The following is a 26,083-nucleotide window of genomic DNA, read 5'->3' as shown; positions in this document are numbered from 1 at the left end:
TTAAAAGGATTCAGGCCCAACATGTTGGTCTCTCAAGAATGGGGTCACCGGTGACTTAATGTGTTCTGTTGTGAGATGCTCCTTTACTTTTATTTTCTTCATCACAGCAGACAATACTTCTATAACTGATATCTTGAAGAATTGCCTTTTCTGGGGATAGAACCAAAGAACTGTGGATGCCTGAACCCGGTGTTATATAAGGAGTATAATGGCAAGACATTCAACACACAGTGCAGGGAATGTACAATATGGTTATATTCTAAAGGCACTGAACTGAGCATATTCTTCACTCTATGCATTCCAATCATTTATTTATTTACCACTCAGGATCCCAAAGTGCTGCTAACTACACAAGTTAACAGCTGTCTACTCATACAGTTCCTGGCTCCTACCTCCTCAGGCATCTTTTTCCTGTTTATACTTGTACATCAGATGGGCCTTTGGAAAAATCCCTGTTTTTCTTTTGTTCTCTTTTCTTTGTTCTGTTTCCATGCAGTCTTTTCCCCTTTGGAGATGACATGTATGGGAAATGGCTTATTGTAGCAACAGGAGACAGAAGCAAAAACAACCGCATCATGGGTAAAGCAAACATCAAAGCAAAGAGCAAGCCAAGTAGCTGTGAAAAATTATTTCATATGTGAAATTTCAGTGTGTTGAAGTCCAACATTGGTAGACTTTTTGGCAACACAGACAAGATAAAACATAAGCAGCCACCACTTTCTAAATCTCATTTTCCTCTGTATTTTTACTAGAACCAGATGAGACAATGGACAGAACACACCTGGTGCAGTTGGTGCGTTGCCATTTCTACCTTTTCTAAGATGTGAAAATACATTAAACCTACCTGTAAGTTTTAACCTGCTGTGAAAAGCAAATTGAAACCCATCTTTCATTAAATACTAATTACCTGTCTGACAACCCACGTACAAAAGTTAGTGTGCTTAGTGCAGACGTATTGTTAGCGTGGATGTATGTTTATTGCTGTAGGTAGCCAACATGATTAAGTACTCTTAGCAATTCATATCTAAAGACAATTAAGTTCTGCAGAGAAACAGAAGGAATCTGGCATTAAAGAAATATATATATATAAATTAATAAACACGAAGCATGGCAGATATTTTAAGTGAATAAACAAATATAACCATTTCCTCTCCTTTCTCACAATTTACATAATGTAAACGGCTTTGACAACATCTTCACATTCTGTTTATCTTTAAATAGAGCTGAGCTAAGAAAATCTGCATATTGTGTTTCTGCAGCTTCAACCTCCTGACCCGCTGGAGAGTTCTGCAGGCTACTGAGCAATGAAAGTTCCCTCTGTGGGTAAAGAGCCCATGGCAAGCAGTAATCAGCGCTCGAAAAAGCAGCAAAGATGCCTCATCTAAGTAAGTGTATGTGCAGAGTTTGTTAAATATTTATCCAGATTTATATTTGAGTAATAAAAATTACATGCTGGAAGTACCCAAACTATCTTCAAGCAGCAATATCCATAGTTTGAAAGCTTTTATTTTTAGTTTGTAAAAGAGAATCTGGTTTCCTAAGAGGGTTGCTATGCTGACATTAATTAGAAGCACAACAGAACTGGCTTTGGAAGCAAACTGACAATCCAAATCAAACAAAAGAAGGTATTTTTATTATTTATGTTAATACCGCCACTCCTTTCCCACCTGGAATAACAGAGAACAAAGCAAAGCAACTTTGTCCTCTATTCACTGCAGGTAGCTGAAAAATTCTAAGTGACCTGACGAGATCCCTCTGGTCTTTTATGAAGGTACGGTTTTAATTAGATAACGTTATCACTTGTCCCTTGAAGTCAGTATCTCCAGATGCATCACAGCCACCTAAACCTTACACAAAGGGATGCTTACAGCCATAGGAAAGTGCACGTGAGCCTTGGCACTGCCCAGCCATGCTGTGTTCACACAGCAGTGGGGAAAGCTTGCAGGTAAAGCTAATTCCCACTGAAGGCTGATTGCTTTCAAGCCATAAGATTTGCTGGTTCTGTTGTACCTAAAATAGAGACGTTGATTGTCTGGAAGCAATCTTAAGAGCAATTGAAGCAGCCTTGGTAATTAGGAAAAGGCTTTTTTTGTTTGTTTCAGTTGGATGGTTGTGTACTAAAGAATATCTCTCAATGGAGGGATGATTGCTCATGTGTTCTTAATTGATGCTTAATTGGATTGTGCCCAGTCCTCCCTTCCAACTGCATCTATATAGATATATAGATATATAGGGTATATTTAAGTCCATTTGTGTCTATTTTTGCCCACATTCTGGGCATGTCTTGCAACACAGCAACAAGTTTTAACAGCAGCTTTGTAAACGCTACAGGCAAATGCAATCCCTCACAGGAACGACTTTTGATTTCTTGTTTTATTGCTCCACCTTCTGGTTAACTGGCATTTATTTATTCAGGAAAGATCTGGAGCGAGAATGGGTAGCAAGAAAACCCCCTCACAAAAGCCACGAAAGCCACAAAGGCCACAAAGGCCACAAAGCCCTTCAACGGCCCCTCGTTCCATAGGGCGCCATAAAGCCGAACCCTCGGCTCTGCCCGCTACGGCCTGCGACCCCCGTCGGCACTCTTCGGAACTCTTCGGCACTCTTCGGCACTCTTCGGAACTCTTCGGCATTCTTCGGGAGCTGTTCGGCAGCTCCCTGCCTTCGGGAGCCAATCAGAAGGCTTCGTGTGTTCCCGCTTTAGCTCGCTGGCTCGTGCTGGTCCGCGGGCCGGGCCTGAGGGAGGAAGAGGAAGCGGCGACGACCGTTGGTCGCAGCCTTTTGTGGTTCGGGGCGTGTGGTGCTGTGGAGGAGGAGGTCGACTGTTAATTACTTCGTAACTGAGGTAATACTGAGGGTCTGGCCGGGCTGGTGGGGAGGGGAAGCGGATTTGCGGCCCAAAAAGGCGGAGTCCGAAGGGATGTGTGCTCTGTGTGGAGCCTGCGGTGTCTCTGGGGGTCGTTTGGGTGGCTGTGTGCTGCTGTGGTGATAATGTGGTGAGTTAGTGTGGGTTTGAGTTGGTAAGTGTAGCTTCAAAGTGGGGTGGGCTCAGACTTTGAGGCTCCTGCCCTGCTCCTGCCTGCTCTCAGGTGAAGCTGTTTTTCATCACAGCTTGAGAATGTGTGGGTTGTGATGATGGGCTTCAGCTTGGCTGTCTGAGTAAGGATGGGGGGGAAGCAGGAGACTGAACACTAATGCTGTGGGTGTTTTGCTTTCAAAGGGAATATGACTGGAAGAGCTAGAGCCAGAGCGAGAGGGAGACCTCCAGGACAGGAGGCTGCCATTCCTCCTGTGGGAGCTGCATCTGTAAGTTGGTTCTCTTTAATTAGCACAGCTGTGCCTTGAAATGTTATTACTGCTCGCAGTTTTAGTGTGTGTGTGCTGAGTGAAAGTCCTGTATAGGCTGGCACTCGTACCATGTAGATTGAGTGAGTGCATCTTCCTTTGCAAAGCTTAGTTTCATAAGTGTTTCCAAAGCTTTTTTATAAGAGGCTGCAGAAGGAAGAAGAGAGCTGAATTCTAGATGGTCCCTTTTGTCCTTGGCACTGTAGTGGTACAGAGGCATTGTAATACCACAAAGTTGATTCTGTTTGTTATTATTATTATTATTTGAATCAAAAACAATTAGGTTGAGGGATGTCAGAGATGTCTTTAACTTTCTTACAAACCTGTGATTGTCCCTGTTGTGGGAGTAGGAAAGAAGTGGGGGAGAAGGAGGGAAGGAGGGTGTCTGGACAATTAGTTGCTGAGAAGCCTTTCTGAATGGGGAAACTGCAGCCTTCAAGAAGGTGACGCTAAGCTCTGTATTGGTGCATGGTGGGAATATGAGGGATGGGGACACAAACTGGAATGAGTTGTTCTGCCTGGACTGAAGGGGTGGGGGATTCCAGGAGAGAAATGCTGGGAGGTTGTATGACAGTGCAAGAGGTTCTGCTTTGTTGTAGGAGAGAGCCTTTCAACTCTTTGGCTCAGGTTTTGTCATTGTCCTTGATGTTGGCCTGTTGCTTGTACTTAAAATAGTAAACTTGGGGAATAACTAACCGTACCTGTGGGGCAAACTCCAATTATCTGGTCAACACTACATTGAATTATGAGGTTTTTTGTGGCTGGCAGTTGTGTTTTGCAGTCACTAAATAGAATAAATCTCTATTACTGGGAACTTGAGTTGTTTTGTGGGAAGATCTTGATCTAGTACAGCTCATTCAGAAGTATTTGTTTAAGCATGACACTTTTTAATGTTATATGTATACTGAACACAAAAGTTAGAAGGGCTGTTTCTTTTTAAAACAGACATTTACTTGGAGTATCGGTGGAGACAGTGAGAATGAGGGTAGTCCAGAGATTCTGTGCAGGGTTTGGAGAGGGTTTACTGCTGTTAAATGAGCATCATCCCAAACCCCATTGTTTTAGTATTGAAATCACAGGGTAATAACTCATAGTACCTAATATAGGGGAAAGAAATAAAATACGACTGCTGCACTTGGGTGTTTGGGTATTCTGGACTTTGGTTATTCACTGGCTTTGCTTTGTTGTATACCCAAAATGCTGTTTTTTCTGTTGCACTGGAAATAGTTGTTCTCAACTATTGCAGGCTCAAAAGAGTTTGCCAAGTCTTCTACCTGGGCAGCGGCAGCCTCTGCAGCCTCCACCACTGACAGAAGAACCCGGTGGCCGTGGGCGACAGAGAGGCCCTCAGGATGCTCCAAAGGCACTAGGTCAGAAGGAGGGGGAAAAAAGTTAATTTCCCACAAGAACGTGTGTTTTGAAGGGAGTGCAGTTAATATGCTCTTTATACAGCATTTCTAATTCTGCTCTCAAAATAACATCTGTTACTATGTTTTTGAAAAGTTTAGTGTGATGATTGTGTTGTCCTGGTTCAGTTATGCTGCACATTAGAATGACTTGAGAGCCAACTTTAGTAGGGCTTGAACAGAGTATGATCTTCTTTATCAAAATGGTGAATAAGATTCTTTGTCTCAATAGGATTGCAGATTTCGGCAGGGTTTCAGGACCTGTCTTTAGCAGATAGGGGTGGACGTCGTCGGGATTTCCATGACCTCGGGGTGAATACTCGACAAGCCATAGAACATGTTAGAGAATCAAAAACTGGTATGTGCAGATTAGATTATAAACAAATGTAACCAAATTGAAATGAACAGTAGTTTTGCTTTTGTTCTGCTTTTAGCATCCTGTTGGGAGCCAAGTTAGGAAAAGGTATAAGTTGTTCCTGATACCTCAAGTGTGGTTTTAAGTCTGAAAGAAACCGAAATGAAACTTGGAAAAAACGTGACCTGGAGCTCGTTCTCACTGTGTATTGTTTTTATTTTATAATCTTGAGATAGCAAAAGAATTGTCACCTCTTTGTGTTTGAATGGGAATGTGGACATCTACACTGATTGGTTCTTTTGTTAGTTCCTGTTCAATATCTATGATTCACAAAAAGTAGTGTGTCCGTTTGTGCTTTGGTGGCAGTTCATTCCTGTATTACATGGTAACTGCCCCTTAGGAGGTTAAGTTACTGATGTGAATGCCTGCCTCCTTTGATGTAGGAGCTTTCCTGAGGGACGAAGGAATTATAAAAACCTCTGGTGATAGTAATAACGCTGTGTGCATGGAATAATTTCTTTAAACATTACTTTTGTAGGACAATTGCTGAACGTAACCATATGTGTGACTTAAATGTTTTAGAGTTTCTCAAATTTAATAAAATATCATTGAATGGCAAAGCTTCTGAAACTCCTCATGTGCTTCTTGTTTTAGGCTCTTCAGGTGCTGTGATAAAACTAGTTGCAAACTTTTTTCGTCTCACATCTCGACCCCAATGGGCTTTGTATCAGTACCATATAGACTATAACCCTGAGATGGAAGCACGTCGCCTTCGATCAGGTTTGCTCTTTCAGCATGAAGACCTACTTGGAAAAACACATGCATTTGATGGAGCAATATTATTCTTGCCAAAAAGGCTACCAAATAAGGTGTGATATGAGAATACTGTCTGGCTTTTCTTTTCACTTGTGTTTCATGTTGTTTCTTGTTTCTTACTAGTCTGGTTAACTAAAAGAATAGATGTATCATGAGCAACATTTATTTGAATTGAATATGATAGTATAAACTATTTTGTTTCCATAGTGAATTTGGTAATAAACTTTTGATTCTAATGCTTGTACTCTGCAGACTGGCACGCTCGTCTGCACAGAAGCAGGTAGTACAGACTGTATTTTACCATCAGCTGTCTTTCTGCTTGGATCTTTTTTGTAATTTGCACGTTCTGAGATCTACTGTAATAGAAAGGGTGGATGTACTGGGTATACATAGTAAGGTTTTAGCAGCAGGGGGGGCTCTGGGGTTGCCCCTGTGGGAAGACTTCAAGTCTGCCTTGTTATATACAGATGTTTCCAGCTGCTGCAGGCCAATGTTGAGCCTGTGTAAAAGCGTGGTAGAGAAAGGGGGGAGAAAAGTCTGAGCAGTGGAAGTGTGAGAAGCAAGGAGCAACCACGGGAAACTGCTGACTGTACCAACTGGCTCAGCCTCTGTTCTTACTGAAGGAACGGAGTGTGACCCGTGGCATTAATAAGGGCCAGGGAAAAGAGTCTGGAGTGAAGGAGGGAAGTTGTTTGCTCTCATGTGCTTTAATGTTTGTCTCTGCCTCCTGGTATCTTGCACAAGGTGCCTTGGGGATAGCTCATTTTCTGTCTTTCACCCAAGCAAACCAAGCATTATAGGCTGTAGTTTGCAGTCATAGTAGCAAATTCAATTCCTATTTCAGTAAAGACTCAAGGTTATTAAAATTTTAATATGCTAGTACAATCTGATGTTGATGAAGCAGAGTCTAGGTATAGCCCATGTGCCATTAGTTTTATTAATCTTAAGTTCACCGTTTTCAGATTACTGAAGTATTTTCTAAGACCCGAAATGGAGAAGATGTGAGGATCACAATTACATTGACTAATGAGTTGCCACCTACTTCACCGACATGTCTGCAGTTTTACAACATCATTTTTAGAAGGTTTGTTTGCCCAGCTATGTCTTTGTAAGAAGTGATTTGAAAAAAATCTAGCTTAATGTTTCATTTCCAAGGAGTGGACTATAGATCAACATAGTGAATGTGAAATTATAAGCCTTTGTAGCCACCTTTTCTGTGTGGCCAGCCACTCCTGGTAACATTTTAGTGCGTGGCTGCCTGCACACTGTGATGTGAGTTGGTGTTGAGGGACTGAAACTGGTTGCTTAGAGAAGCTGTGGATATCCCATCCTTGGAGGTGCTCAGTGTCAGGTTGGATGGGGCCCTGAGCAGGTGGTTGGCAGCCCTGCCTATGCAGAAGGTTGAATTGGATTGTCTTCAGTCCCTTCCAACCCAAACCATTCTGTGGTTCTGGTGATTTTGGTACGTGTTAGTGTAAAGTTAGTTTATGCCTTTTACCTGTGCAGGTAGATTCACACTGCAGTGCTCATTCATCTAGGCAGTTAGCCCTGCCCTCTTCTACTGTGTGTGGATTTGCCTGTTAAAGCAAAAAGTAGTTTTGGACCAAGAATGGAAACAGTTGTATGAGAGGTGGGACCATGAGGAGTTTGATAAATAATAATGATAAAGGATAACTTTATTTCAACTCCAGGCTTCTGAAGATGATGAATTTGCAGCAAATTGGACGTAACTATTACAACCCAAAGGACCCAGTCAGCATCCCTAATCACAGGTCTGTCAAAATGGATACCAAAGGGAGACACAGAGAATGATTTTTTTTTTCTTCAATGTTTCTCCTGTTGTTTATCTTATAATAAGCCATAGATGTAAAAAATGTTATTCCAGGGACAGAAATAACTCACGGGTTTGAGTAGAGATCCTTTAAATCACTGTATGTGTTTTAAGATCCTGTTTGTTTTGTTTTGATAGGTTGATGATTTGGCCAGGCTTCACAAGCTCTATTCTTCAGTATGAGGAGAGCATTATGTTATGTGCAGATGTGAGCCATAAGATTCTTCGTAGTGAAACAGCTTTGGATTTTATGTACAGTCTCTATGAACAGGTTGAAGAGAGAAGATTCAGAGATGCCTGTGCAAAGGAGCTGATAGGTCTGATTGTTCTTACAAAGTAAGTCTCTTTGGAACCTTCTAAGAGATCTGTTTTGTTGTTTGTGGTCCATGTCCTGAAGAATACAATGAAGTATTGGAAAGCCAAAAAATTTTACCATTATCCCATTAGCAAATTAACTGAGGTGACAGCATTTACAAAAGCAGGAAATGGATATTGAATTAGATCTGTTTTCATTTGGTATGTGGTGCAGTGTAGCTTTTAGTAAAACTGATGCCTGTTATAAAAGGGAAGTTGTAGTTACTGTTGCTCAGATGAGCAAAACTTCTGACTTATGTAAGTATTGCCAGTAATTTTTTCTTCATAGTTTTGTTTCATTTGTAGTTGAGTTAATGATTTAAAAAAAAACAAAACAAGCACAAAAAAAACCCGCAAAACAATCACATCTCCACCGCGTGTTGAAGCTCCTCTCTGCAATTCTGCATCTCCAGGTATGCTGNCAAAACAACAAACGAAACCCAAAAGTGATGAAATGGTTTATTCAGGTACAATAACAGAACATACAGAGTTGATGACATCGACTGGGATGCCAATCCACAGTGTACTTTCAGACGAGCAGATGGCTCTGAAATCAGCTACATAGATTACTACAAAAGGGTATGGAAACTTGCTTGTCAGTTTGTGTGGTATGTTATAACATGGGTTTTTAGAGCATTGTTGGAAGCTTTACCTATGATGCAGTTGTCTTTAATACTTTATAATCTGAATGAAGTAACTGTTGAGTTGGTATGAGTTCAGCATTACTGGTCCATCTCACAGAGTAGGAAATTGTGCAATAAGGCCAGGAGGGGGAGCAGGGAGCTCCTTGCAAATCTCAAACACAGAAAGGAAGTATACAGCGAGTAGAAACAGGGACAAACAAGCTGGAATGAATAGAGAGGGAGTGTCCCAGCATGCAGGGATGAGGTTAGGAAAGCTGAAGCCCAATTGTAGTTAAAAGTTTTGAGGCATGTAAAAGGTAACAAGAAATGCTAAGTTACCAAATGCAGCCTTTTCTTCGGTCTGCATTATGAGGACAAGGCTTCAGGAGCCTCAGGTCACAGGAAAAAAAACTGGAGGAATGTCTGGAACAAGGAAGATCTACTGCTGGTAGAAGAGGATCAGGTCAGGGAGTACTTAAGCACACTGGGTTGCACCCACAAGTTTTGAGACAGCTGCCTGATGATACCATGACACATTTTATTAGTTGTAGGCCATTTAAGATAAAAGTTATGTATGTATTTTATAGCTCAGCCTTCTTTAAAATTAAACCTCCTACTGGAACACAGTGAACATCATTTTCTACTGTAAAAAAGAATGGGGCTTTATTTAGATTTTGCTTCTTTATAAACTCCATCTATAAGCTAAGGACAAGGTTTTTGTTTTGTTGTTTTTCCCCCTTCTGGCCTTTGCTATGATCTCACACTCTTGTTTTTTAAACGGTATTATTTTTTTGAGGTGTAATTATCTTTAAGAATAAGAAAGATTTGAACGGTGAAGTATGTTTTGCTGTCAGCTTTTTCTTTTTTTTTTTCCTGTCTAAATTAAATTAGTAACTGCTAAACAGACCAACTCTTGCCAGATGCATGGAATAGTTGCAGGAGGATTGAATTTCAGACTTGTGAGGAATCTTGTTTGGTTCGTGGGATGTATTGAATTAAATAGCTCTGTAGGATAGGAACCTTGTCCATTAACTAACTGAAAGGAGCATCCTAATCTTGAATGAGGTACTTTGGGTGGTATTGCCTCAAGATATACAGGACTGTTTCTGTTGTCTCTTGCAAGTCAATATCTTACAAATTAATAACTTGATCTCACTAATAGAGAGAACAGTGCTTCCTTGTGTGGCTTTTTCTGATGAAAACAACTCCCCTAAGATAATGTATTAATTGGAGGAAGAAAAAGAAGTTGATGGCTGCTTTTTTTTCTTTTTTAAATAAATTTTCTGAAATAAGTATTAAGAAAACTCAGCGTTTTTTCTGAATAGACTGGCATACAATATATGTTTCTAATACAGCAATATAATCAAGAAATCAGTGACTTGAACCAGCCTGTTTTGATCAGTCAGTCTCGGAGGAAGAGAGGAAACATGATGGTAGGACCTGTGGTTCTAATCCCAGAGCTGTGCTATCTAACAGGTACTGTAGCAGTAGTTTCTTCATATCAAAGCGTCTGTCAAACCATGCCTCTCACTGCCACTGGTATTTTGACAGCATCCACTATAGATATGCTGCTTTGGTGGTGGTGGTTCTTTCTTTTGGGGAGACTTTTTGGACCTCAGTAAAACCCCTTTGAAGTGGTGGGATGTGGTTTTGACTGTTTCCTGGGCATCCATAGATGAAAAATGCTTATTGTGTGGAGGTCTGCTAACTACTGCAGGTACCTCACCTGGAGTTCAAGAATTGCATGTGAATTGGCACCAATTCTGGATGGTTACCTGGAATGGTTAGCAGATGTTCAGTTTCAGGTTCTGAATAAAAGTGTAGTACTTTGATTAGGAAACTTCACTGCCATCTGTGACATCCTAGACATTTCTTAGTCTTTAGTCTAATCTGTTTTTGTTATTGACAGGATTAACTGAGAAGATGAGGAATGATTTTAACATGATGAAAGACTTGGCTGTTCATACACGACTTGCGCCTGAGCAAAGAAAACGTGAAATTGGAAAGCTTATTGAATACATGAAAAAGTATGTTAGCTGGGTAACCCCTGCACTTCATTGCCATACGTGTTCACAACAAACTTATTTCTTGCAAAATTTTTGTAAGTCTTACTCTAAAAAAGTCTCAGCAAGAACAAATTTGTTTTAATTGAAATGCTGTTTTTGAACAGAGATGAATGTGTTCAGAAGGAACTCCGGGACTGGGGCTTAAGCTTTGATTCTAGCTTACTATCGGTTACGGGAAGAGTTGTTCAAGCAGAAAAGATCCTTCAAGCAGGAAATGTGGTAAATAAATCAACTTCTAACATTTTTGGGATCTGTCACCAGGGAAGGGAGTACTTAAAGGATGAAATGCTACTTGTTGGAGGAGGATTGTGAGAGAAAACTGCACACAAGTCACTGTCCATGTGCTTTAAAACTTCTCAGACTGTCGACAGGTTCTGTTTAAAAATGCCTGGCTTGCATTGCAGTTGCCTTTCAGATACAAAAGTAGGAGAATACAGTTGTTTGTAGTTAGTTTCCATTTATTAAAATACCAAGGCCTTCAAATGAAAAGCCACCAAGTCATTCTGTGGACAGAACACGCACAGAATCTATTCACTCCAAGCTGGGTAAATCTTTAATATGAATAAATTGAAAAAAAATGAAAAATATGAATAAATTCCATTAAATTGTGAGTTATTGTAAGACATAATGTTTGGTTTCTGATAGTCTGTGCCATAAAGGATTTGATGGTTTTCAACGGATGCTAGACAGGAAATATTTTTTTAACAGTACTTAGCAAAGCATTTTCTTCATCTTGGAAATACCTTATACCTTCTGTCTGGGGGGAAATATATATTAATACATGAAAAGCTTTGTAGCTATATCCAGCCAAAGCCTGCACAGCAAGCAGTGACTTAAGATGAAGGAAACTCTTAAAGAGTGTAGGATGCCTTGAAAGATTTAGGCAAAGCTCTGCTGATGTGAGTGACGTTAGCAGAAAAGAAAACCACCCACAAAACAACACAAAAGTACTTCTGTATATTCTAGGCGGATGTGTTTGCAGTCTGTCTTTGAAGTGTTTGATAAAGTGGTGTTTCTTTCCCACTTGTTCTTTACAGTTTGATTACAATCCTCAGTTTGCTGATTGGTCACGGGAAACCAGGGTAGCTCCCTTAATCCGTGCAAAGCCTCTGGACAACTGGGTACTGATATACACGCGGCGTAACTATGATGCTGCCAATACGTTACTTCAAAACCTGTTTAAAGTCACACCGTCCATGGGAATCAGAATGAACAAGGCAACCATGTAAGTCTGTTGGAAGTCTGATGGAAAATGGTTTTGTTTTTAGGGAGGTCTATCTGTTAACATGATTAGCTTTGTAAATAAGGTAGTATTGAATCTCAAGTTACCTACTTGTGCTGTAAGATTTTAATTTAAAAAAGGAGTTCCTTTCAGTTTGCAGGTTCTGCAGATCTCTCAAGCAAGTGCTGTTTCTTACTCATACTTCTCTTGTGGAAGTTTTCTCTGCCCAAGTCAAACAGCATTAATCATCTGATCACTGAGCAGAACGTTCTCAGCTGCTCTTGTACAATACAAGGAGTGTATGTTTTAATGGCAGCCTTCACCAGATCTTCATTTATCATCTTTACAGATAGCATTGAATATTTGTCCTTGTTTTAAACTTTAATCGCCATTGGAAACCTAAGGGAGGGATTTCTTAGTGATCAGTACAAGTATTATGTGTTCATTAACAGCTGTAATTATGGCACATAATGCTGTGTTGATGTGTAATGGGTATTTGTTTTTGCTTGAGGTTTTGGTTGCTGTTAGAACTGTTAATACTTACAGGAAGAAAAACAAAACATTTCTCCTTTCAGGCTTGAAGTGGATGATAGAACAGAAGCTTATTTAAGGGTTCTGCAACAAAGTATTACTCCGGACACCAACATAGTATGTATAATTTCAAAGCACATTAATCTCTAATTTGTATTTTTAGACTAGTGGATTAATTCTTAGAAATAAAACCCTTGGCTCAAAGATATCTACCATCTCCTGTGTGCCCACTCACAGTCCTGTTCAAATTCCAGTGCACAAACTAGTAGCCTTTTAAGAAGCCTTTGTCCTTTACTTCTGAGTATAGCCACTGAGATGTTCCAGGTAGCTCTTTCACTGTCACTGATTGTTTCTCGGGTGTAAGGAACTTTGAAACAACTACAGTTGCCATGTAGATCTGACAATTCAGTTTCCTAATAACTTTTTTTCCCCTTTAAAGGTAGTTTGTATTCTGTCCAGTACCCGAAAAGATAAATACGATGCTATCAAGAAGTACCTGTGTACGGATTGTCCCATTCCAAGTCAGTGTGTGATTGCTCGTACTTTAAGCAAGCCTCAGACTACTTTGGCCATAGTGACAAAAATTGCCTTGCAAATGAACTGTAAAATGGGTGGAGAACTTTGGAGTGTTGAGATCCCAGTAAGTGTGTTTTTTTTTTTATTTTTTTATTTTTATTTTTTTATTATTATTATTATTGCTATTTTCTTTATTCAGTCTTATTTAAAAATCCTTTTTGCAAAAATAAGCCAGGTGCTCTTGGTCTAGCTTGTTCTGTGTCTGTGACAAGAAGCATGAAGCTTAATTTCACATAAAAGAAGTGTAATTCTAAGAACTGAGTCTGTGCTTTTCTGAAGTGAACTGAAACTGCAAATGGTTAAGCCTTGGACTTGATATATTTTAAGATGAAGGTGATAGGTGCTCTGTCATGTCTGCACACACTAACACATGTTTTGTATTGATTCCTTTTAAGCTGAAGCAGTTAATGATTGTGGGCATTGATTGTTACCATGATACTTTATCTGGAAAGCAGTCAATTGCTGGATTTGTCGCTAGCCTGAATGAAATAATGACACGGTAAGATTTGAATGCCAAAGAAAAAGAATCTTAACCAAAAAGAGGCTGAAATGTGGTAGGATGTTGTGAAAGCCTATGAATTGGCTTAACTGTGTACTTAGAACAATTATCTGTGAATAGGAATAGTTGCTTCCCTTGTGAGTTCTTCCTTGCACGACAGCGTTGCCCTTTTTCCAGAGCACTTGACAGTGAGAGCAGATGGGATGTGTGTGTGTATGTGGGGGGGGGGGTGACAGTGGCACAGGTTCTTGTCCCACTTGAGTTCGCTTGAATAACATTGTTTTTGATTGGAAGGAATTTTATGTGATGCTGAGGGACTTCTCTACCACAAGAGTTTTGCAGGGAGAATATTCATATAGTGCCCTAATTCCTGCTTGACTGCTTTGACCCGCAGTAACCGTATAGTCTGAGAGTAGTCACAGCCATTTTAATTAAAAATATATATTTTTTTAAATAGAAGCAAGCCCTGTAAATGCTTCCAAACTCATTTTCTTTTTTTTCTTCTGTTGTTCACAGGTGGTTTTCACGCTGTGTTGTTCAAAGCTGTGGGCAGGAACTTGTGGATGGGCTCAAAGCCTGCTTGCAAAGTAAGGGAAAGCTTTTTGCTCTTGCAGAGGAGTTAAGGAATGACAAATTCCCTTCCTCAAGAGAGATCTGTTTATGTGCCTTGAAAGGAAGCACTACCAACTTGTACTTAGCTAACACGTTCATGTTTTCTTTCTTTATAAATATTGCTGAAGTTGAGTATTATTTTTCATGCATTCTGTTGTTGATTCCTGTGTCTTCTAACAATAGCTGGTAGCTTGTCAGTGTGCATCCAAACAGATTTAGAGTAAGATTTAAAGGAGCTCAAAACTACTTTAAATAAACAAATGTTTGTTGTTTTTCTCTCAGCATCTCTATTAAGGAAGTTACCCTGCAGAACAATTGCAAGCAACATTCTAAAATAGATGGGATTCTTTTTCTTCTAGGGTAGGGATTTGCTTTGAATTGGCAGTCCTGAAGCATTCATTGGATGGAACAAACAGTACTTGTAGTATTGATTTGCTCTTGTTGGGTGTTCACACAGCATCACCATGAGATTGCTGCTTATTTTTCTTGATGGTTATTAGGACCATTATTTCTTAGCAATGCAGATTCAGAAATGCCTTTCTATTTTGTTTTGTTTTTTAAGCTGCTCTGAAAGAATGGTTCAAGTGGAATAAATATTTGCCCTCCCGTATTATTGTGTATCGTGATGGTGTGGGAGATGGACAGCTCAATACATTGGTGAATTATGAAGTGCCTCAGTTTCTGGATTGCTTGAAGACTGTTGGTAAAGACTACAAGTAAGTCCATTTCTACAAGCCCCTTTTCTCATACCACAAGAGAAACAGTCCAGGTTACAAAGAGTGGTTGCTGTTGAAGATTGTTTTCTCTTTTCAACGTTGTTTATTTTTGCTTGAGCTCAAATAGCTGCTTTTCTGAGGGTTGTTTACATGAAAATCTAAAGTTACAAACAAGGTCCAACTTAATCTAAACTAGGAAGGGTTATCTATGAAATGGATGTCCTGCAGAATTCTGGTTATTTTTAATTGGAAGCTCTAGACAATCTGCTCCAGAAATATTCTGTGGCTTCTTTTCCTGGACTGAGTTACTTATTTTCCTCTTTCCTCTTAATTCTACTTATTTGTTTTAGTCCAAGACTGACTGTGATAGTTGTGAAGAAACGAGTGAGTACCAGATTCTTTGCACAGACTGGTGGAGGACTTAAAAACCCACCCCCTGGCACTGTCATTGATACAGAGGTGACCAGACCAGAATGGTAAGTTCTGGTGTTGTTATCTTTGTTAGCAACCTGATAATGAAGTAAAACCATTTCCATGCACTCAGATAATTTACATTTTTGAAGATCTTAGAGCCTTTCAGGAATAGAGGAAATGAGCTGTTCTGTGGCCAAAGTAAAGCGTGTGCTCTGGGGCTTAATTAACGTCTGTGAAGTGATTCTAGGGAAATAAGCAGGGGAAATTGGTGGGCATGTCCATTCTTTCTAAGAAAACCAGACTTCCAGGTTTTGTTTCTTCTATTACAGGTATGATTTCTTTATTGTGAGTCAGGCAGTGAGAAATGGTTGTGTTGCACCCACTCATTATAACGTAATATATGACACTAGCAAGCTGAAACCAGATCACGTACAACGTTTAACCTACAAACTCTGCCATATGTACTATAACTGGTCGGTAAGTATTTCCTCGGGGAAAGGATCATATTACTTATTCTGAGCATCTGTGTTGTAACAACCCACGGGAGGGTAAAAAATGGTATCTGATAAAGGCCAGTGCAAATCCAGAATGTTTGCAATTGTGCATCTTGGCCTAGAGTGGCTGTCAGAGAACTGATCTTCTGCACTTGCCTGATCTATCTGAAGATTGAAGAGATCCTTACTGTCACTAGAAGTTAGTGGCTGTTTTGGGTATTGTCCCCAGTTTCTTTATCAAAAGCAGAACTGGAATAATTGTTACCTGCAGAAATACTTTGTGTAAAGATGGAAGTGTTCGTCCGTTTCCCTTTGAGCCTCTTCTGTTTCATGTGAGGTCAGCACAGAGTTAGCCAATGCTTGAAACAGTCTTGAGATTTGTAACTTTAGCACTGAGAAATAATTAATGCAGTTTGTCCCACCTTCAGTGAGGTAAAGCATAGGATACAAACAGGCATGAGAAGCTTTCTGGGAGGGAGGAGAGGAATAGAGGTGGGGATCTGTTTGTCTTCTTTAATGCATTCACTGTAAGCAATATTTCACAGATGGCAGGGAGAGCACTAATCACTGACCTTGTGAATTCCAGCACTCCTTTTGTTATTTGAAAGTAATTCTTTTATTTTTCTCCCCCTTTCTACAGGGTGTTATCAGAGTACCTGCTCCTTGCCAGTATGCCCATAAACTGGCTTTCCTTGTAGGTCAGAGCATTCACAGAGAACCAAACCTGCTGCTTTCAGACAGACTTTACTATCTCTGAAGTTATTTGTTTAAAAACAACAAAGTTCAGATCTAGGGATGGTAGAAATGTGTGGTTTGGGTTGGGATGGGTGGATGGGGGGGTTGGTTTTCATGAGACACACGCATGGGTACGCGCAGTTGTGGAACTTTATTTTCACTGTAGAAGGAGAAAGATTGAAGATAGCAGGTCTGTGTTTTCAGTAAGACTTTATTCAACTGCATAGAGGTAACAGTGTTAGAGACTGCTGCAGGTTCATAGGTGAACTTAGTTTTGTGGTCAACATTGTTCATTAGTTTTCTCATTTGAAAAGCGTTCACTTGATTTCCTGTAAGGAGCATTAGTATCTACATCAGCACTGACTTGGGGGAGGGAGGAAGAAAGTCATGCTATTTACAAAGGTTTTTGGTTTTTCATTTCCAAATAATTGGAAGGGCTTAGGTGTCAGTTCAGATTATAATGCTAAGGTTCTTGCTGGTAACTGTTGAGCAGGAGTGGCTTAATTTGTAAGACAAAACATGGAGTGCTTCTGATGTTTTATTACCAGCTGTCCCGTTAAACTAGGTCAGACAAGCGTTGGATTAGTGCTGTTTTTTTGAAACTGACTTGTGAACTTTGTTACTTTTCTTTGCAAGATCTAAATAAAGTTGTAATCCTGCTTCCTTGATCATGTTAGGTGTGTTTGTTCTGCATGCGTAAAGACTGACCCTGGCAAACCCTGTGCCATGCTAGCGCATCTTCCATAACCGGTCTTTAGCTTTGTAATGCTTCTGGAGTCTTGCATTTAGATTTATTCTTCAGTAAACTTGTGCGGCTTCCTACAGTTCTGAAAATGAGGAGGCTCTGCAGCCTGTATTCAGGTAGGCTTTTTCTTTCCTCAGCCGAAAGAATGATGGCAACCTCTTTCTTGCACTTGTAGTTAGTAATGAAGAAATGTGTTTTAATTGGTAAATGTTACACTTTACTGCTGCCATATTGTGCTACTGTATTACTTAGTATCTCTTATTTCTTTATCATTATGTATTACTACCTTGTGCCTGTCCAGGGTGTTCCTTCTCACATGGTTCTTTGGTTTCAGGTCAGTAAATAAGGGGTTATTGTGTCTGCTCTGTAAGCAGCCGATGACAGTTCAGAGGCTGCTGCTGCACATACTGCTTCTCCTCCATGTGGGTGCAGTGTTTGAACGCACAGCTTGCACAACTACTGTAAGCATCACACTGCTGCTTGTGTGCATAACTTACCTATTACATCTAATTCTTTAGCAAGAAAGAAAGACAAGCGCTGAATCCGATTGTGGGTATGTAGGAGATACAAAAAATACTGCACTCTGCAAAATATCAAATAATTTATTTATATAAAATATATTACACAACAGTTGTACACATGCACACACCCACACAGTACTTTACCACAAATTTAGGCAATTTATTTTCTTTAATTGTTACAATCTAGCACACGGTATCTTACAGTAATTTACAATATTATCTGAAGACACAATGGGGAAGCTTTGATCATTCATTTACAAACCTTCCATAAATTACAAAAAGAAAGGCAGTCTGAAAAGTATGTATAAACAGTAAAAACAATTTACAAATGGACAAGAATTACAAAATAGTAACAGCCAATGACTGCCATCAGTGTAAGATTCTTTTTATTGAGATGCCAATATTGCAGTTATTATTTTATCACCTGTTGCAGCCTTTTTACTGGCTACGGCTTGTGTATGTAGCACGTCTTTGACGTGAGTCTGACATCAGCAACATGAAAAATGCCTTTTGATTGAGGGCTGTACCTCCACCAGCAAAGCTGGGGAGCAAAGGTAGTGTCATGGTTCTTATTTTTGGTGGTAATTTAGAATGGTGAACCAGGATCTCCTGAACTGGAGTGGGTAGAATTTGTACACTCGGAACTGAGGGTGAGGCTCTGAATAACTTAGAATGAGTCAGATTTCAGTTTAGTGACTGTCCTGACAAAATTAATCCATAGAAGAGTTTTGGTTTGGAAGAAGGAAAACAAAAAATAAGGAAAAAATAAAAGCATTTTGCGCAACACTTTCAAACTCCCAGGAGTTACATCAGACACTGAATGGAGTCAGCAACATCATATTTGATCTTAAATTACCATGATTTAGGGAGGATGAAGACAGTTGAATACACAGTACGTACAAAGTATATGTTGTATATTTATTAGACAGTACAAATCATTGTGCATTAATAAGGCAAAACATCAAGGCTGATTAAACTAGGAGTTTCAAGACCATTTTTTTAATGAGTTAGATTAGACACAGTGGGGATGATCTCTGAACTGGGATCAGTGAATAATGGTTGGGATTTTTTTTTCCCCTGATATATGGTTAAAGGAGACTAAAGGCTGAGATTTATCCAATACTTGCAGGTGCTGAATAGACTTCAAACAAAGCCATGTTCTTCTGGTCTTAATTCCACAAAGCTGTTGTTTAGGGGGTGTTGGTGGTGTTGTTTTTTATTAATTTAAAGAAAAACCTTTTTTATTCTTGCTGTTTTAAGCAATCCAGATGATTCTATTGATGTCAGAGTTAAAAATGCAAAGGTTTGGTAAAGTTGCACTGCATAGTCATGAAAGCCCTAGTTTTGATATTTAAAAAGAAATACACAGACTGGAAGCTTTACAAGTTGTCCAGGAGCACATGAATCATTTCACTGCACCAAGCTTTTTCAGCAGTTTCTTGCCTTTGGAAAGCAGCCCCTTTTTCTTTTTCGAGGACATATCCCTGCCTCTCCCGGGACTACCAGAACCCATAGGTGACGTAGGTGACCCAGAATGGAGATGAACTGTGGGGGATGGTGCTCTCCTTGGTGTACCTGTATTCTCAGGAGGAACCTATTAGGTACATTGTTATAATTTATTGAATGTTTGAAAGCTTTAATCTGTTAGCATCAAAAAAGTTGGCAACATCACTTGTCCCACTACCCACTTAAACAAAAGGGTTGGTTCATTTCTTGTTTGTGGCTTAAAAAATGATATGGGCTTATGAAGATTTTGAGAAAAGCACAGACAATAGAAAACATGCCAATAAAGCCTTATTTTGGTTATAGGTTGGTTTAAAGAAAGTTGGCTGCGCTTCCCAGCCTTAGTTCTGGCCACGGAAGCTGCAAAACTGGCTTTGCATTTCAGTGTGCTAATAGTACAGAAATGAAGGGGGACACATTCAAAGATAGGTTTAATATAGAATAAATATATTCAGCACTCTGTAGAAACAAAACTGCTTCCAGGAGAAATTACTTAAACAGTAAATGATCACACGTTTCTTCATGTCCTTTAAATGCCTTTTCTTTTAAGTTAACTAGCATACTTGATATACGTATTGGAGAGGATGGCACACTGGCTTAAAAAAAAAAGAAAAAAGAAAAAAGAAAAGAAAAACAAAAAAGCTAAAATGAACCTTAATTGCAATCAAAGAAAGCTTAAAGACCCTGACTGCTTGATGTGTATGCTGCAGCTATGAGGTTGCTGAATGAAGGTGAATACTTGTACGATAGTTAATGGCAGCATTCCTAGGTAGTTCAAACAGAGCTATTTGTTTTAATCATCAAAAGTACTTGAACAGAAATGCTAAAACTACTTACACTCATCCTAGCCTAACTACAGTGCCCTGCTGACAAGACGTGGCAGTAGATCTATTAAGGTGCTGTTGTAGAATCCATGCTTTAGGAACCTCTCTTAGCTTGTAGATCAGGTTAAAATATTAGCAGTTCACTGGCATGTGCAACAGTGAGTTAAGCAATGGGGCTTCAAGCCTACTTTGATTTTAAATCAAGGTCTAATCCTAATGACAAAATAAAACAAACCAAAAACAAAACCAACTTGATAAAGCACCCCAAAGTACACCTGAAGATACCATATATTTAGTCTAATGCATTCATTGAGTGAGCTGCATGTTTCATATTGAGACTTCTATTGCATTGGTAAACCAAACCGTTTCTAATATTTTAAATGAATATTTTATAGGAACATCTGAGTAAAATGGACCATATGGAGGGATGGTTTTTTTCTTCTAGAATTTTTAAAATCAGTCTTAAGCAAACTGGGGTAAAATTGATTATGGGAAACATTTTAAGGCAGACAATTGAAGTAGCTGTGTTGGAGCGTAAGGAGTTTCTGAGCCAGCTCTACCCTCATACACTGCAGCACGCAGCAGCTTACATCTCATTGCTGTGCTCTTTTAAGGGTTGGGGTGTTGTGCTTTTCTCCTGATAAAGGAACTTGGAATTCTCCCATCTCAGGTTGGCTAACAATGCAATATGCAGCTGTTGTTTGCAGGGCAGTCAGACATCAAACTCGCCTTTCTATGTAAACATAAACAGTTCGCTCACGAAGAAATATGTTCCAAATGCTGACCTTCATTAAGTGAGGTCTCATTGATTCATTCCTTAGAATTCCTTTTTAAAGGATTCATCTAAAAACACCTAAATTGACTTGAGTAGATAGAGCAAAAGCATGCAGCCTTTTCTTCTGCAGCCAGTCATTTTGGAGACATATTTCTTTTCTTTCTTTTTTTTCCCCCACAATTAAGTTTCAAGACTTGCATTAGATAGCCAGGTAGCTTTAATTGAAATCTCTATTGGTATCTTCAGTTGCTCACTTACGTGAAGGCTACATTGCCTTATTAAGGTGTGAAATGAACACTCTTCTTCTGTTTCCAAGCAGATGAGCAAAGAAATAAAAATATATATAAAATATATAATATAGAAAAGTATCGCAGTGATGAAACAAAACAAAAAATGAGACACTAAACATGATTAGTTTTTCATAAAAGTCTCTAGGCAATTAATGCTGGTTGGAATAGGAAACCATAAGGAGTAAAAGCTGAGCTCTGTCACTGGGCTGCATTTACAGTTTGCATGTAAAGGAATGGTTCTACCACTCTGTTGTTCACAAACTTTTGCCTTTGTCTAAATAGTGCACATAGAAAAAACGGGCTCAGAACTGTAACTGCTTTCACCAGGGACAAACTGGTTAAACTTGGATGGGAACTGAGGTTCTCTAATGACTGCAGTCAGAGGCTAAATTCAGATTCTTCGTTTTTGAAATGGAACAAGCTACTCTTTATGTTTTAGATACTTGAACGTTCACTTAAGATGAGCAGATGGATTTAAAATGTTCAAACTCATGTCTGAATTATATATGAGACAGAATGGAATGGGAAATAAAAACGTTAAGTTTTCAGTACTTTGTTGCTTACCCTTTTTGCTTTTGTACGCATCGGTGCATCGTGAAGGTATCGGGAGGGTGCATCAGATAGAAAGACTTCAACATCATCAGGCACTTCTTCAAGAAAGTTGGAAGGAACCAGCCCCTTCTGTCCGTTCAGCTCACCCTGTGACACAATGGATGTTTTAGGGATTGCTTTAATTAAATCAAATTCAAGTTACCAAGAAGGTAAGAAAATGCTTTTGACTACATTTCAGAGTCAGAGAGGAAATGTCCACCTAGGGGCACCCAGGCTGGATTCTCAGGCTTCCATTGCTGTGATCAGGGCAGCGAGCACTAGACATTCATTTAAAAGACCTCACTGTTTTTGCCTGTAATCCCAGCTGATGCACTAAGACTTTTACCTACGAGTTGTACTTTGAGCACTGTGACACTTCAGTCACCNTATAAAGATGATGACATGGAGTGACAGAGCAGTGTGATTCAATTACCTGGTGCTCAAAATGCTACTGAGCTGCTAATTTCAATGAAAGAACTATCATCACAACACAATCCATCTGGCTTTTCTTCCTGCATAAAATGCCTTATCTGTTAAAAGTCATTAATTCACATAGATTAATGTGTGATTGAAGTGCATGTTTTCCTGCAAACTGCATAAGGTAAATATTACTTACACAATGCCAGCATTAGCTCTGAGTTGAATCAACCCTGTGAACCTGTGATGAAGTGGCAAGAATGAGCCACCTTCAGTACTGACAGAGAAGCCCACTGGGTTCTGCCACAGCTGCAGGAGCTGTTAACAGCTCAGTGTGAGCTTGGAGCAGTTTGAAGGGACCATGTAAAGGCCAACTTACATAATAAAATCCATCTTCATCAATTTCACCGAAGACAGTAATAATGTCCCCTGTGCAGAATGTAAGTTCAGCCTGCAAGGAAAGGAATGTTACAGTTTGTGTTTTGTTAGACAGACATTAAAGGTTTACATCTTAACAGTCAGTCCTTTATATTTTTCACTCTTAATATTAAGGCACTCGGTGAAACTGAGGTGAACCATGAGAGCAATTGTTGGGTTCTTTTAGAATGAGAAATCAAAGCACTTCACACTGGATTCTGTTCAGTAAAGGTGATGGGTCACCTCCAGTCTCTGACTGACAAACACCGCAATAAAAAACAAAACCAAATGAAACGATACCTGGGGAAAGCTCTGACAATGCAGGATTTTATTCAGTGCTTTCTGTGTACCCTGACATTCAGCCCATATAGAAATGAAAATTCAATCGGCTCTTGACTGAGGAACTTACCACGTAACATCAAAGACAATGTAAAAAGTGATTCCAGTGTTGCTGATGACAAACATGGAGAGGTGGGAGGCTGCATGTAGGTAAATGGGAGGTAAACTCATAATGAAGGTCTAAGTAATGCTCAGTAGTTTAAATGAAGATGTAGCTCATGTGCAATGACTGCTTAAGATATTTTCACATCCTTATTAAAAAATATTAAAGACTGTCAGAACAGCTCAGATATATTAATGAAGAAAAATATACAATATACTCTGAATGCTGTTCCACTGTGCTCTGCCAGTCTGGTTTGAGCTGCAAGGAAGGGCTCATTTAGAAGGAATGGCAATGTAGGTTACATTTGAAAGAGCAGACTGTGTGTCAGTTAATTAAATTATGGCTCCATAAACGGTAAACACAGCAAACAATGATGTTAAATACCTCAACGTCAACGTTAGGAGAACTTTCTCTTGGGTCATAATCGTACAGTGCTACCATCCTCCTTGTGGACACTGGATGCTGCCGGCCGCTCCGCCTGTTTCTTTCTGTTCCAGTCACAAGGAGAGGAAGGGAAGGAAAGCTATCAAAGTTATTTTGAACACAAACCACAGGGTGCATTATTTCCCCCCCCTACACCATTCACAACAGTGCAGTAACAACGTTGGGATTTCTCTAGCACAGTGATAAGACGCCACAGATTACCACAAACCTAATAACACAGATAAAGGTTTCAAACCAGTACATGCATTTCATCAATAATGGTTTGCTTGCCCTCTTCATCCTAAGCTACTGAAATCTGAGCAGTCTTTATCTGCAAATGCAAAACAGGCGTCATGAATTTTTCTGCCATTCTGGGTTAGAAGAATCGAGTTTCTGAGGATGTACAAATCTAAAGGCTTCGGAATATGGGTTTATTCCACATTTATTGTCTGTCTCTGCCCTCTCCTGGCCATGGGGTTATTCGTACTTTTGCTGGGAGGCTGCAGTGAGAACTGGGCGCTCAGCTGTCCCAGGACAGAAGAGGTCACCATTATCTGAGCAGTTTGCAGTATTTTTCAAGGCTCCGTGACAACAACTCACTCTCAAGTCCCATTAAATTTTACAAGTTTAATTTGCAGGGAACAGAAAGGAAGGAGTGAAATAAATAGTAGCTTAAAGGAACCACATGCTATATGTATTTACTGACTGCTATTAACATTTCCCAGGAAGTCCAAAATGGGCCACGTTTTAAATCTGAATGATGCTAGCATGATTCTTGCAAATGGTTGCTGCAGCAAGAGAAACATGCTTGTTAGTGCTGCTTACAGACAGGCATTGTGTGCAGGCCTGATGAGCATTATGCAGTGTGACAAAGGACACCTGAGGTTGAGAGGCACCCTATGACTTGTGGCAGGTGGGTGAATGTCAAAGGGTCAGCTGATGTGGGAGCAAACACTGAGTGTAGCAGACACTCACAGGTTTCACATCACCCTCCAGCTGACGCTGAAGCATTCAGAGCTCACTTTTGCAGTGGGTGGATTTATTTTTCCAGCTACCAATGCAAGGGAATTACACAGAACACAAAGAGATCCAAAATGGAGGCATGGACTGTAATGGAGGACCCAGTTCCCTGGTTTCCCAAATCTCTGGATCAACCCATACTTAAACAACTACCTCAAGAGCATCTCAGTTAGTTTGAAATCCTTCTCTGGGACAAGACGCTGCCTACAGTCTGGGTTCAAGGACTACGAGCAAGAAAAGAATCCAAAAATGATTCTCTTTGCATTTGCTACGTGACAGTATTTTCCAGCTTCTGGTTTCCGAGAGATCAAAGGCATAAAAAAAATAATATAAATCTAGACAGCTCAAATCATTTCAGCTAATTTACAGCTTGAATCAAGTTATTGTTGCTTAGCACAGACCTCTTTTAGACTTTCTGGATCTGCGGTGTACAGAGCGTGTGCTCTCTTTGAAACGGTCACAGTTGACTTCAGGAAAGGAATGCATACAAATAAAAGAAGAGAAGATATGAAGCTGTTCAAAGTTCTGCTTTTAAGGGTTTAATGTGGGCAAAGGATTAAGAAAAATAAAGCCACATGAACACAGCACGTCAAGTGTCTGAAACGACATTAAAGGTACGAACAACAACGTGAAGCAGAGTAACAGTTAGAGCCTGCTTCTGCTGGAGGATCCACATGGGCAGGTTCTGTGACAGCAGGGATCTGAGCACATGGACCTCTCTGCTATTCAGAATTTACAGTTTTCAATTAAGCCAAACTAACTGCTCTCCCCAAATCCATTAATAAGAGCATTTTTGATTTGTTTTGGCTTGTGTGGTGTTTTTGTTTGCTTTAACGTGGCTAACAACGTAAATCCACGTTAAAATAACATGATTTGAATTGTTAAAATATTTAAAGGTGAACTGCTGGGGGTGGGTTGCTATAACAGCTCTCAGAAACGTCTCAGAACAAAACTCAGTGCTTAAAATAGTCAAGCAGGGCAAAAATTCCACCTCAAAATGCCTTCCTCCTTCCAAGAGAATTTCTCAGCTATTTCAGAAGACTCTGCTGGTTGAGTGCAATGAAAAAAAAAAGACAATATTTGTAGAGTATGACCCTGAAACAGTCAAAATATTAAAATCAGAAGGTGTCTGATATTTTAGCGGCTCCATTTTTCACCGGTGTTCTGTGTTAACTATACAGCGATTTCAGTAAGAGCTGAGAGCACTGAGCAGGTCTTAAAGCAGAAAATTCCAAACACATTCAGGATTGTATTTTCCATGTTCAAACATGTCCTCAGGAGAGAATGAGAAGTACCTTTAGACACTTAATACCAGCAGACCTTCAGTTGTGTTTACAGATGTAACCACAGCAGGTTGGGTGTCCAATTCCAACAGACTTCAAATGATGCCCACTCAAGTTAACAAAATAAAGCTATGGACTGCCAACCTATTCAGGCACATCTGTAAGACCCACTGTCTGCCAGCCCCCAGCTTCTGAAATGGATGTGCAGGTGTATGTGCTATACCTAAGGAGCAGATG

At 39.8% G+C, this 26,083-nt stretch overlaps 2 protein-coding genes across 2 annotated transcripts in view; one reads left to right on the top strand and one right to left on the bottom strand.

Annotated features, from left to right (window-relative positions):
• Window positions 1-2,738: 2,738 nt before the first annotated feature.
• On the top strand, window positions 2,739-17,263 carry PIWIL1 (piwi like RNA-mediated gene silencing 1). The gene is made up of 21 exons (XM_015878009.2): window positions 2,739-2,845; window positions 3,221-3,306; window positions 4,592-4,715; window positions 4,984-5,109; window positions 5,761-5,975; window positions 6,885-7,006; window positions 7,614-7,694; window positions 7,892-8,089; window positions 8,575-8,686; window positions 10,086-10,206; window positions 10,640-10,757; window positions 10,901-11,015; window positions 11,834-12,021; window positions 12,594-12,666; window positions 12,989-13,189; window positions 13,521-13,624; window positions 14,141-14,211; window positions 14,799-14,952; window positions 15,303-15,428; window positions 15,696-15,843; window positions 16,501-17,263. The coding sequence occupies exons 2-21, from the start codon at window positions 3,226-3,228 to the stop codon at window positions 16,615-16,617; spliced, it is 2,595 nt and encodes an 864-aa protein (XP_015733495.1). The 5' UTR covers window positions 2,739-2,845; window positions 3,221-3,225; the 3' UTR covers window positions 16,618-17,263.
• Window positions 17,264-18,000: 737 nt separating this feature from the next.
• Window positions 18,001-26,083, bottom strand: part of RIMBP2 (RIMS binding protein 2) — a 95,565-nt gene continuing 87,482 nt past the window's right edge. Inside the window, exons 26-30 of the mRNA XM_032447959.1 lie at window positions 24,965-25,030; window positions 23,505-23,608; window positions 22,641-22,712; window positions 21,818-21,952; window positions 18,001-19,455 (exon numbers count right to left, since the gene is read on the bottom strand). Coding sequence (XP_032303850.1) covers window positions 19,267-19,455; window positions 21,818-21,952; window positions 22,641-22,712; window positions 23,505-23,608; window positions 24,965-25,030 — 566 coding nt within the window. The 3' untranslated portion in view covers window positions 18,001-19,266. The remainder of the gene's footprint in view (window positions 19,456-21,817; window positions 21,953-22,640; window positions 22,713-23,504; window positions 23,609-24,964; window positions 25,031-26,083) is intronic.

The sequence above is a fragment of the Coturnix japonica genome, chromosome 15, assembly GCF_001577835.2.
Source record: "Coturnix japonica isolate 7356 chromosome 15, Coturnix japonica 2.1, whole genome shotgun sequence".
NCBI classification, from domain to species: Eukaryota; Metazoa; Chordata; class Aves; order Galliformes; family Phasianidae; genus Coturnix; species Coturnix japonica.
This window is presented reverse-complemented; position numbering and strand designations above follow the sequence as displayed.

What these genes read in the sequence shown, in the direction of transcription:
- PIWIL1 (XM_015878009.2), top strand. Translation starts at nt 3,226, where the DNA reads ATGACTGGAAGAGCTAGAGCCAGAGCGAGAGGGAGACCTCCAGGACAG. An exon ending in TGTTAGAGAATCAAAAACTG is followed by an intron (nt 5,110 to 5,760) that starts GTATGTGCAGAT and finishes TTCTTGTTTTAG; the next exon opens with GCTCTTCAGGTGCTGTGATA. An exon ending in GAGGTGACCAGACCAGAATG is followed by an intron (nt 15,429 to 15,695) that starts GTAAGTTCTGGT and finishes CTTCTATTACAG; the next exon opens with GTATGATTTCTTTATTGTGA.